We start from the raw sequence: 12547 nt of genomic DNA, 5'->3' as shown, positions 1-12547 counted from the left end.
CAGTGCGTGAGAGAGACAGTGCGTGAGAGAGACAGTGCGTGAGAGAGACAGTGCGTGAGAGAGACAGTGCGTGAGAGAGACAGTGCGTGAGAGAGACAGTGCGTGAGAGAGACAGTGCGTGAGAGAGACAGAGCGTGAGAGAGACAGAGCGTGAGAGAGACAGAGCGTGAGAGAGACAGTGCGTGAGAGAGACAGAGAAAGAAACAGAACATAGCACTACTTTTTAAAATCTCTGCATTGAAGTAACCAATATCTAAAAGATAGCTAATGTTCGCTACCAGATGCCACCTTTGCCAAGTAAATGAAAGGCAGACCAGGAAAATTTACTGAATGTCTTATCTACCCTGAGAATCAAAATTAGCTGACAATTTTCAGGATGGTCATGAATGTAAATCAGTAAATGCTCTAATGCATTAAAAAAATCAGTTCTGTTCACAAATGGATATGATCCAACAATAAAAACGGAAAGAACTGTGGATGCTGTAAATCAAACAAAAACAGAAATTGCTGGAAAAGCTCAGCAGGTCTGGCAGCATCTTTGGAGAGAAATTAGAGTTAATGTTTCGGGTTCTGAGGAGGGGTCACTGGACCCAAAACATTAACTCTAATTTCTCTCCACAGATGCTGCCAGACCTGCTGAGCTGATCCAACAATATTGGTGTTCTAATAAGCAGCATTCTTGACAGAATTTCACTATTATTTAATGGTGCAGCACCCACACAGTGACTTTGCACACAGTAATAAAGGAAGTAAATAAATTCTCCTTATTTTAATGTAACCAGAGTCAGTAATCACAACAGTAATTCAAAATAATTTATTCACAGTTTGGAACTTCAACATGAGGATACAGTAACCCAGCAGGAAACAAGATGACCATGAGAACAAAACTCCCAATGTAGATGGCAAGCTAAAATATAATAACAAAGTGCTGGAGTCTAACATTTTCCATTCTATTTGCAGTAACACTTTTTGCTCATCTTTCTGTTCAATTCTTCCAAGCATAAAAATTCTCATTGTTAAAGTGTGCAAAGGAGCAGACACAATGCAGTAACACTCCGTCTCTTACTAATCTCTGAAGCCCACAAAGATAGTTTATTGCAACTTTCCTCCACTATCCCACAATTAAAGGATCTGTTAAACATTACTTCCAGAAATAACAGAGCTGAGGTTTTCTGACCCACACGTGATGCATTAGAAATCACTGCTCTCAAATCATCTTCACAACACTGCCCACGTTTTCCTAATTGGTTGATCAATTTCTGAAAAAGTTGTTTCTTGCTAAAAAGTCAAATCCTGAGTTCATATGGCTAGTCTGCCTTCACAAATAGAAAACCAAGTTCAGCAATGGCTAGAAATATTCCTGCCACTCCTTCTCCAAAACAGACTCTGGTTTACACCTTCTGTCAACTCCAAGAAATGACACAGCAGAATCGTCCTTCAATGATCCAAGATTCGAATATCAACTTGCAGTATGCACCTTCCTTAATTTTAAGAAAGATTTTAAGATCGAAGAGGAATGTGCACAAGAAAGCCAGGTATTTAGGAACTGCAAGTTTATTTAAACAGCAATTCCTGACCATACACTTTCCACAGTCATACAATCTGTTTGGCACATGTAACCTGTTGTCCCATATCTGTACAATTCAACTTCATGAAGGCTGTTGAGTTAAGCAACATTTTAGCTAAATGACATACTAATAATTTCATCAGGTTAAAGAAAAATGTACTGAATACTAACAGATCAAGCAACATTATCTATACACCAAGCAAATTACATGAAGTCTACTTTGCTTTTCTAATTTGTGGTTGCAAATTTGTTATCTTGACCAGAGTCATTAGTTAAACTTGTATCTTTATGGTTTAAATTGGTGGAATATATCTCGCAAAAGTAAACTCACAAAATGCAATAATCATCTCCAAATGTTGGCATGCTCTTCTTCAAATCTCACTTTTCACTGTTAAATCACGTTCTTAATCAAAGTGATGCTAGCCAGAGTAGCATTTCTTCAAAGTCTTTCAATTGAAATAAACAAGCAATTTAGTCCTGAGATAGTGGTACATAAACATCACATTGAAAGGTAGAATCTCTTGTCAATGCAATTTTCTTTGAATTTTATTTTTACAAATGAAAACACCATATGTATATTCTAGCATTTTCCAACAAATTTATGAAAATTGTGAACTTGAGATCTTAATCTTGGCTGATGAATTGATTGCATTTTCTAGGTTTTCCTCAGGAGGTGAATTTACTTAAACATTGTGATTCAATGTAACAACTTTCCCTGGTAAATAAAGATCTTTACTATACAATGATATCGTCACAATCTCGCTAAGTCTTAAAATTTCAGGTTGAACCACAGGCTCACAAATCTAATGTACAATTTACATTCTAATTAGACACCAAAAGAAAACCATAGTGAAGGGTTTGCTAGCATTAAGTTTAAAGTATTTAAGCTCTGCTGTCTTGCTTTCACTAGCACATCTAGTAATAACACCTTTACAAGGAACACAGTACAGTAGTTATTCAGATTCAGAACCTCATTACTACACTAACCTCACCTCTGTATATTGTACGCGAGGGAGCAAAACAATGTGAAAATTAGACCAGTGAATGTGAATGGTCTCTTAGTTTTGGAATCCTTGATACAACCGTGACCGATTCATATTTCCATTGATTTTTATTTTCCTGGAATATTTAAACATAAACACATTAGAATGTCTGGGTGAGAAGATTAATTGTTCACAAATCAAAACAAGCATTAATTCCAATTATTTTCTATGAAACTTGAAATTTATCTTCATTACTGTTTTACTTTGCTGTGTCACTTTGATATAGTGAATCGAATCAAATCACCTAATTGTGGTTCCAGGCTATTAACCGTCTATTTATAAACGGTGAGTTAAACATTGAGCTTTGTGCTGTAAGTGCAAATGTTTGATTAATCAGTTTAATATTCTAGCTGTTACCTTTGTTGTTCAACCATCTGCCATTTTACCACATATCCAGGACTACAACATTCAATATAATATTTTAGCTGTCCAATCAAGCTACAATTGCAGAAACAAAAGTGATAAGAAGGTATGTTTTAAATGAAGCTTTCAAAAATTAATGATTTTATTATTTGAAATAATTTGTTCTCTGATACTGAAGCTGCTGTTTTGTTGCTAGATAGAGATGCAGATGTAAAAAGCTAGCATTGGTTGATTGGTATCATATGTGAAGATTGTTGAAGTGTCATTTTATATTCCTGGAACGTTTAAATATATACAACTTACCATAAGCCACAGTTGTCAGATTATGGATTATATTACACGGTAGTTTTTATATAAATACATACACAGTAAGGTTAGTTTTACTGCAGCTTTGTGCATTGCTCAAGCAGTTGCAACTATTAACAGGGCTGACATTCAATGGCCAATAAACTCGCTTCATGTTGTTATGTACAACTTTGCTGTTTTGTTGTTAACATATCAGCCACTGAATCTGCACAGTGGGCATGTGAGTTATCAAAAATGCAGTTCTAGTCACTTGCTGGATAACAGCACGTACAGACCTCAATCACATGGATTCTGATTGCACTGATGCCAAAGTGCCAAGGACTAAATCTGAAGATGATTACAAACACAAACACAACGTACCACAGAAAAGGTACAGTACTTAGAATGTTCCGAAAGAACATTGTTATAGAAAAGAAGGCTTGCCATGCATCAAACAAAAATCTGTATGCGTTCTCGAATGTTCTGACGACAAATAGGGCACGCTTTCAGGGCAACACTGCACTCCAGACAGGAACCATGGCCACACTGGAACACCAGTTTAATCTGGTTGTCAATGCATATAGGACACGTTATCCTTTCTTCCATCTGTCTGTATCGAGACTGGAGCTGTTCCAGCAGTTTTCTCTGGTCTGGAGGTTCAGCATTGGAGCTGCTTTCAACTTCTGTGTTATCTGCCATATGAAAACATTCTGTCAGTCTGTTATTAACATGTATACCAACAGCCCTAGCGTGACAACAATGAGATTTGTGCAAATGAAATTGAATATGGTGGATTTTAAAAATGACTTGACAGAACCAGTAATTTAGACTTTAATACAGACAAAAGTACAAGTTACATGTTCCTCCAGCTCTGTTATGTAGGGCCACCTGCATGAGTATCTGCCATCTCTCAGTATTAATGGCCAGATTGAATAATTGGCTGGTATCAGAAACTACTACTTAAATCTGGACACATTTGATTAATTTCTTATGAATAAAACGGCATATTCTTTAAATAGCTTCTAAATATAATCAAAATCCAAATAATAAGTCTATTGAATCAGAAAGATGCTGTAATGTCAAATGCTACTTTAATACTTTTAAACGTTTCTATAAATGAGTATAGGGCAAAGGTTCACCTTACTATGGAACATCAGTATCACAAACCTCTTACTGTAATTATTTGCTCCGTGTTTAACAATAGATTCTGTCTTCCTGATCCTCTCTATAACAAGACCAGATCTAAAAGGTGTAGCTTGGCACAGCTGAACGATTCTGATTGCTTCTGAATCAGAAAGTTGTAGGTTCAAGTCCCACTTCTCACTTTAAGCATGGGAAATCAAACCAAACTTATAGCGCCAAACTGCTCTGTGGCCAGCCCTTTCTGCAATACACAGGGTGTACTAAAGGCACCTTAGGATGAATTTTCCTGTTGGAGGCAGGAATCAAGAAGTGGATTCAAATCTGGCTTGTGAACCTGCCCTGGATACAAAACAGGAAGCAGCTGCTATTCTGACTGAATTGGGGAGTTAATTGCCTAAGGGACAGGTCTGTCATCTGATGAGCCAGCAAAGACACTGGAACAGAGGCAAGTCAGTCAAAAAGCAAATTTTGCTTTCACCTGCACAGGCGGCTGTATAAGGAGAAAAGTTGGCAAAGTTGAAATTTCCACATTTCAGAGTAGACTGGGAGCCTAGAAAGCAGGGAAGGGAAGTCTGGTGATTTGCTATTTAAAAGCTTCACATTTTTGCATTGTGGTGCAGGATCGCTCTATCATGTTCAGCCTTTTCAGCGCCATTTCAAACTGCAGCTTTTCACACAAATTTATAGCTGACCCTGCACCCACCTTCACTCAGTTGGATTGGTGCCAGACAGGTGCTGGAGTCCTGTTAAAATCTTTGTAAAAGATTTAAAAAAAAACTTACAGGGCTGGTTTCTTCATAAGCCCAAAATGGCATTATTTACCTAATTAGGAGTTTTATTTATTATTCATGCGAGAACTGTGGGCATCATTGGCCAAGGCAGCATTTATTGCCCGTCCCTAATTGCCCAGAGGCAGCAAAGAGTCAACCACATTGCTGTGGGTTTGGAGGCGAGACACGTAGGGCAGACCAGATGACGATGGAGGATTTCCTTCTCCTTCTCTCACTTTCTGTACATGATTTTACATTGAATAAACTATTCTTACTTTTATTTATTGGTTTAGACTCCACATGGCTCAATTAGGAGTCTTCAATATGATTGGGTGAAGAAACAGGTTGTTGCACGTCCCAGATCCTCTATTGATTTCTCCAAAACAGATCGGACTTCCGATCACTCCAGATTGCTCTCGATCACTCCAGTGTTCTACAATGGGGCCTGGGGAACAGTGTGCTCAGATAGCCTGGATTCACATGATGTGAAAATAGTTTGTAAGCAGTTGGATTGTGGTGCCCTCCTTGATATTGATCACATGCCTGTGGGCAGCGATAAATGATAAAGAATGGATAGTGCTGTTTGCCATTATGAGACAGCATTTGATACAGTCCTAGGCCTTCCCTCAGGAAGGTCAGGCTGTTTCCGTCTTTGGATATGAAACTTTAAAACTGTCTCTTTCTCCTCTTTAATCTTAGTCTTTTAATTATTCTCATGGGAACATTCTGGTTACCCCTTCCTACTTATCCTACAAGTTCTACAATTACCTTGTGTTCTCCTCTACACTTTTCACATAGGTGATATTGTGAACTACTGACCTCATCCTTTCATCTAGGCTGCCACTTTAAAAAAATGTTTTGGCTGGAAGCTCCACAAAAAAAGTTGCATTAACATCCAATTAGGAAAACAATACCATAATGACAAGTAAGTGTTATCATTTTGATCTAATGCAGCCCCTAAAACAAACATTATCTTCAAGCCAATAAGAAAGATAAAGGATCCAATCCCCTCTTTACCATAAATAAGGAAGGAATGTTCAATTCACGTGACATTGTAATTTTTCTTACAAACAGTAGTGGCATTCTCATTCATCGATTAGGAATATCACCTACTCTTATAATAACTATATTATTCTCACTTGTTAGAATTTCTAGATCAAACTTGTTATGATCTTGGTACAGACCTTTTTTTAAAGATTCCAAAAACACAGATATTTACTGAAATAAATGAAGGCACAAGCTTCACTGTTTAGATCAAAATAATTTTTCTATTCCAAAATCAAAGAGCATGGAACCTTAATAACTGCTGTATCTTAATAGTTAAAGACATTAGAAGTACAATAAACTCAGTCATGTAATCTCAATCAAATTCCTTAAATTCACCTTCCCTCTTCCGCCATTAGACTTGTGGCCCAACACTTGAGTCAAATATTTATCAAAAATTGAAAGATTAACTATTTGGTCTGAATACCGAATTGAAGATTCCTAGAAGAATTGAGATTGCAAGGGCCTTCTGATTATTTCTAACACATTTTCCCAACAATCCCATGGTTTAAAACTCCCCACTCAACATAAATTTCACTAGCACCTTAAGTGTTGCTGCCTCTGTCAGAACTTTTCTGGTTCTAATATGTTTTAATTTGGAGTTTTGCATCTAAAACTTGCCCTTTACAGTATTATACCAGAAATTGTTGGCAGAATCTTTTGGTTAACAAATTATAACTTTTTTAGCCAACATCCAAGATTCCAACTAAATTCCTTTGAAAGAGGAGTTTCCTTCATTCCAGCCCAGGCTAAATTAAAACTGAATTGCTTGAATACATAATAAGTAGGAACTTATTTACCCTAAAATTAACTGGTTAACCCTTTTCTTCTTTTGTTTAATTTTGTGGCAACTTGGTCACGTGACAATTTACCAAGTACCGGGTGATTTACCAAAAAATCCTCTTCATGGAAACTTCAATATTAAAGGGACCATCAGCTCAATATAGAGTCAATTATTTCCTCCAAAACAACACAAGCCTTCAAACTTACCCAAAGGCTTTGTTGTCACTTCTGAAGAAAAACGGGTTGTATTTATTAAGCATCTTTAATATAATAAAACATTCCATGGATTTTCACTGGAGTATTATGAAACAAAATTTGTCATAATCACATGAAGATATTGGAGGCTGAAGACCCTCTCAATGAGATAGATATTAAAGAGCAACTAAAGAGACAGAAGGTTAGAGAGGTACAGGAGAGTACTGTGGAGTTTTGACCCTTGGTTATAGAAGGCGCAGACACCACCGATGGAATTATTAAAACTGGAATACTCAAAATGGACCATCGTGGGGGTGGGGGGACTGATTTATATTATAGCAATAGTAGGGGCAAGACTATGAGGATGAGAACAAGAACGAGAATTCTAAAAATCAAGATGCTGCCCAACTGGAGACAACATAGATCAGCAAGCACAGGGATAACTAGTGAACACAAGTTGGAATAAGAATGCGGGTAGCAGAGTTTTGGATGATTTCATGTCTATGGAAGGAAGAATGTCAGAGGCCAGCAGGTTGTGCAGGCTATTTTGAATAATTAAATCTGGACGTAACAGAGGCACAGATGAGAGTTTTAGCAGTACATGAGCCGAGGCGTGGAGGAGTTGGTGATGTGGTCTTCATGATGATACATGTTAGGCTGAAAGTATATCTTCAAGCTTAATGGTTTTTTATTGGTTCATTCATAGGATGTGGGCACTAGCTAAGCCACCGTTTATTACTCATCCCTAATTGCCCAGAGGTCAGTTTATGAGTCAACCACTTTGCTATGAATCTGGAGTCACATGTAGGCCAGACCAAGGACAGTATTTTCCTTCCCTAAATTACTGAACCAAGTGTGACACAAAGGTTACAAACAATCTTGTTCAAAGTTTGAGAAGATTTGTAGCCTGGGTTATGGATGAGGTTGTAGATATGCCTGCCGAGTCAATGGATTTGGTTGCAAATGTTTCGTCACCCTTCTAGATGACATCGACAGTGTACCTCCGGTGAAGCGTCGGTGTTCTGTCCCGCTTGTTATTTATATGCCTCGGTTTGCTGGGGGAGCTGGTATCACTTCTGGTTCTGTTTCTCAGTGGTTTGTACACAGGGTCTAATTCAATGTGTTTGTTGATGGAGTTCCGGTTGGAATATCAGGCCTCCAGAAATTCTCTGGTGTGTCTTTGTTTGGCTTGTGTGATTATGGATGTATTGCCCCAGCTGAATTTGTGTCCCTCTTTGTCCGTGTGTAGTGAGACAAGTGAGAATTGGTCGCGTCTCTTGGTGGCTAGTTGGTGTTCGTATATCCATATCGTCAATTTTCTTCCAGTATGGCCTATGTAGTGTTTCTCACAGTCCTTGCATGGTATTTTGTATATTACTCCAGTTTTGCTGGTTTTGGATATGGGATCTTTTACGTTCATTAGTAGCTGTCGTAGGGTGGTTGTTGGTTTGTGGGCTACTCTGAAGCGTCAGGATCTGAGTAGTCTTGTGGTCATCTCTGAAATGTCCTTGATGTACAGTAGGGTGATCAGTGAGTCTGGTCATGTTGCGTCTTCCTGTTGTGGTCTATCTTGGAGGTAACGGCAAATTGTGCTTTTTGGGTATCCATTCCTTTTGAAGACTCTGTATAGGTGCTCCTGTTCTGCTTTGTGTAGTTCCTGGTTGCTGCAATGCGTTGTGGCTTGTTTAAATAGTGTCCTTATGCAGCACTGTTTGTGGGCATTGGGGTGGTTGCTAGTGTGAGTGAGCATCTGGTCCGTATGTGTGGTCTTTGTGTGTACACTAGTCTGGAGTTTCCGGTTGTTTTTGCGTTCTACCATCATGTGCAGAGACATGCCAAGGAGTTCCTGAAGACCTGGTATTCAAACTGGAACTCCATCAACAAACACATTGAATTAGACCCTGTGTATAAACCACTGAGAAACAGAACCAGAAGTGGTACCAAACACCCCAACAAACTGAGGAATATAAATAACAAGTGGGACAGAACACCAACGCTTCACCGGAGGTGCACTGATAATGTTACCTAGCAGGGTGACCAAACGTTGGCACCAAACACAGTGGCTCAGCGGGCATGTCTACAATTTTGTTCAGCCTTCAGTAGTCACCAGTGAGAGGTTACAGATGGTGGTTTGCAGATGGGGACCAAAGACACTGGGCAATATTTGGTTGATGGAAATTACTGTGCAACCAGCAGTGGATATCAGACAATCAGCATGGCAATTACTGGCAGTGGAAGGGCAGAGACAGGAAGTGGTGAAACAAATACATTTGCTGAGGGGCAGCAGGTAGATAAGGAGGAGAATAGGGCACTGTATCATTCAATGTTCAGATTTAAAGAACGAAAACCTTGAATAAGTCCACTCTGCCATACTATTAATGAACTGATGTCCTGCTGCAAGTACATAAAGTGTTCAGGGATCAATGACAATTAACACCGCTATTTTGCTTTAACTTTTTTTAAAAAAGTATGGTGCATGTTACACAAGGACACTTGCTTGTGAAGGAAACCTTTAATTCAGTCACAGCTTTGCTGATGACTGATACATTCTCGTTCACTTTTGGAAGCACTCATTAACTTCTCAATTCTTCTTTGTTGTTAATTTTAGTCAGCAAATTTTAAAGGAACTGATTTTTTTTTTGAACCCTTAGGCCTGATTAAATCAAAGCTCCATCAATAATAATACTGACTGGATGCTAATTTGGACCAATTAATCATTTCCTAAATAAGAAAATAAGACCAATACAATGAAAAACTACTTTGATGACTGCTGTAGATAGCTCATTTTATCTTAAGAAAGGAATTTTTGTTTGCATTAAGAACTGTACTTATATTGTGCCAAACTCTCAAACTTGGAACATATCCATTTTAAACTTCTGCCGTGACTGATATTCAAGAACACCCCCTCTCATTCGGGGAGATTGCTAGCCAGGAGATGGAGATGGATTGCAACACTACTGTGATGTGCGCCATTTTGGGTGGAAAACCAGACAGATTCCACAGAAATCCTCAACCTGCTAGCTATTATTAATGGAGAACTCTTTGGCTAAGTCCATTGATCTTATAAAATATATACCACAATGCTGTCCATTTGAATATGAAAACGGCAATCATTGAGTTGGGGGTGTTGGCTACAAAAACATGTGCTCCTGGTCATCAGAACAGAACACACCTAAGTTATTACAATCGTGTTGCTCTTCAAAAAGAGAAACTTTATTCTCTCTGGGCTGTATACAAAAGTGGTGCTGCAAATAATATTTCAATAATGAATGATTTAAATACATTACCATGTCTAATTTTCTTTGTAATGGACACTTGGCATTTGATGCATTTCTTCATTCTTACAGAACACTCTGTGAATGAAAGAAATGTCAGAAATCAGCACCTGCAATACATTTACTATTTCATTTAAATTTCTTGCCACACAGTGAATAAGATTAAGTAGATTAGAGATTAGCATGCTGTGTGCATTTGAAGAGTTTCACAAAAATACCTTTGGTTGGTACTTCATACAGTCCAGCATTACTATTTAGTTACCAAGTTGGGTGCGATAATGGTTGGTCAATGTGCTCCAATTCTTTTTTGGGTATTGACAGTGCTAAAAGCATTCTTTTTTCTCTCTGAACAGAGTAGCTAGTGCATATTGAGTAATTAACATTCTTTATTTGGAGATTGTACTGATGCATGTGCAATTATGCACTTGGACATCATCAGTATTTGTGAATGAACGATCCAACACACCATGAAAACCAGACAATAAATGATTAATTTAACAGTTACTATACGGTTCACCCTTTCCTTCAACATTCATAGTTCCAACATCATCTAAACCATAGGCTGTACTTTCCTCCGCTAAACTGCCTAAATTTAAAACTGGAAGATAGACAGGAGGAAAATTAGGCTGGAAACAATACTGTTGTAGCCCCACTCTGCCCTCTGTTTTACTCTCCTGTCTCAGCTATAAAGCTTTTGAAATCCTTATCACTGCCTTGTCTCATGTAATTGGCCACAAGGAGGAAGAATCTAGTGACACACCACTGACACTGTTGCTCCCAAACAGCACCAAGACAGGGAGTGATGGTGGGCCTGAGGGCAGTGGATGATGGTCTGCTGAAGCCCTTTTTTGAAGGAGACGCCACAAATACTGGATCATATTCTCTTAATCCAGAGCTTAAACTGTACATTTCTTAAACCTGTCCCTTTGACGGTGGGGATGCTGAAAGGAGCTCATCTTGCAGCGATTAGTGATACTTACTAAGAAGGCAGACTTTGGGGAAAAAAAAAGAACAAATTAAACATTATCTCCTCAAATGAAGTAAACTCCTTAAGATTTCAGACATCTACATCTGTGTCATACTCAGTTAAAAACAATAACTTTGTTGCATCTTCAACTATTACAGACTGTGGCATGGTGATTTCATTCAGTGACATTCTTTTCTTCAGAACCTTCTCCCATCTTAACAGGTGTGGTGCAGTTTACAGAACCAGGCTATTTTCTACTCTCATGGCACCTTTCCCTTCATCTCTCTGCATCGAGAAAGCACTTTTTTTTTTGCATTTAACTTTGAGTTATTCCTTCTTTTCATGTCCATAAATGCCCTGAGTGTCATTTTAAAATACAACCAAAATATTACCTTTGTATTTCTTTTAATTTGTCGACCCATTTCCAGATTTGCAGTCAGGTACCAGGGACAGGAGGCAGTCATGACTCAGTCACATACTGGCACACTTTTTGTCTCCTTTACAAAACTGTTTGTGTGAGACTCCATGATCATGCTTTCCACTACTTGCAAGATCTAGTTGTTAAATTGTTTTTCTGTCTGTCAAACTACTGGTTATAGCATCAAATTACTATTTAGGCAAATGTGGTTGGCTGTCCCTTTTTAGTTGCAGTTATTCAAATCCCAAGCTGGCAACTTGTGCTCATTAGACACGTATTTCTGTGGTTTCAGTATCATTTCAACATTACTGAAGACAAATGTAGGGCTTTTGTGGTGCAGTGCTAATATCCCTACCTTGGAGCCATATGGCCCGGGTTCAAGTCTCTCCTGCTTCAGAGGTGTGTAATAAAACGACTGAACAAGTTGATTAGAAAATATCTTGAACACAAATATTGCCCCTCTTCACAGGATGCTCACAGAGCAGGAGGAGGTCATTCTGCCAATTATGAACCTAGCCCCCTGAAGGAACAATTTTCTTCTGCTTTTCCCACATAACCTGCAAATTGTTCCTCTTCAGGAAACAATCCAATTCACTTGTGAAAGCCTCAGTTGACACTACCCCTCATACACACACAGCCAGGGCATTCCAAATCCTAACTTTTCAACGTGAAAAAACATTTTTTCAACGTGAGA

At 38.4% G+C, this 12547-nt stretch overlaps 1 protein-coding gene across 1 annotated transcript in view; it reads right to left on the bottom strand.

The window, feature by feature from the left end:
- Positions 1-799: 799 nt before the first annotated feature.
- mib2 (MIB E3 ubiquitin protein ligase 2) overlaps positions 800-12547 on the bottom strand; it is a 78905-nt gene continuing 67157 nt past the window's right edge. Inside the window, exons 16-17 of the mRNA XM_048614859.1 lie at positions 10481-10546; positions 800-3950 (exon numbers count right to left, since the gene is read on the bottom strand). Coding sequence (XP_048470816.1) covers positions 3709-3950; positions 10481-10546 — 308 coding nt within the window. The 3' untranslated portion in view covers positions 800-3708. The remainder of the gene's footprint in view (positions 3951-10480; positions 10547-12547) is intronic.

Source organism: Rhincodon typus, chromosome 31 (assembly GCF_021869965.1).
Source record: "Rhincodon typus isolate 14 chromosome 31, sRhiTyp1.1, whole genome shotgun sequence".
Classification (NCBI taxonomy): Eukaryota; Metazoa; Chordata; class Chondrichthyes; order Orectolobiformes; family Rhincodontidae; genus Rhincodon; species Rhincodon typus.
The sequence above is the reverse complement of the archived record's forward strand: the minus strand, read 5'-3'. Positions and strand labels throughout refer to the sequence as shown.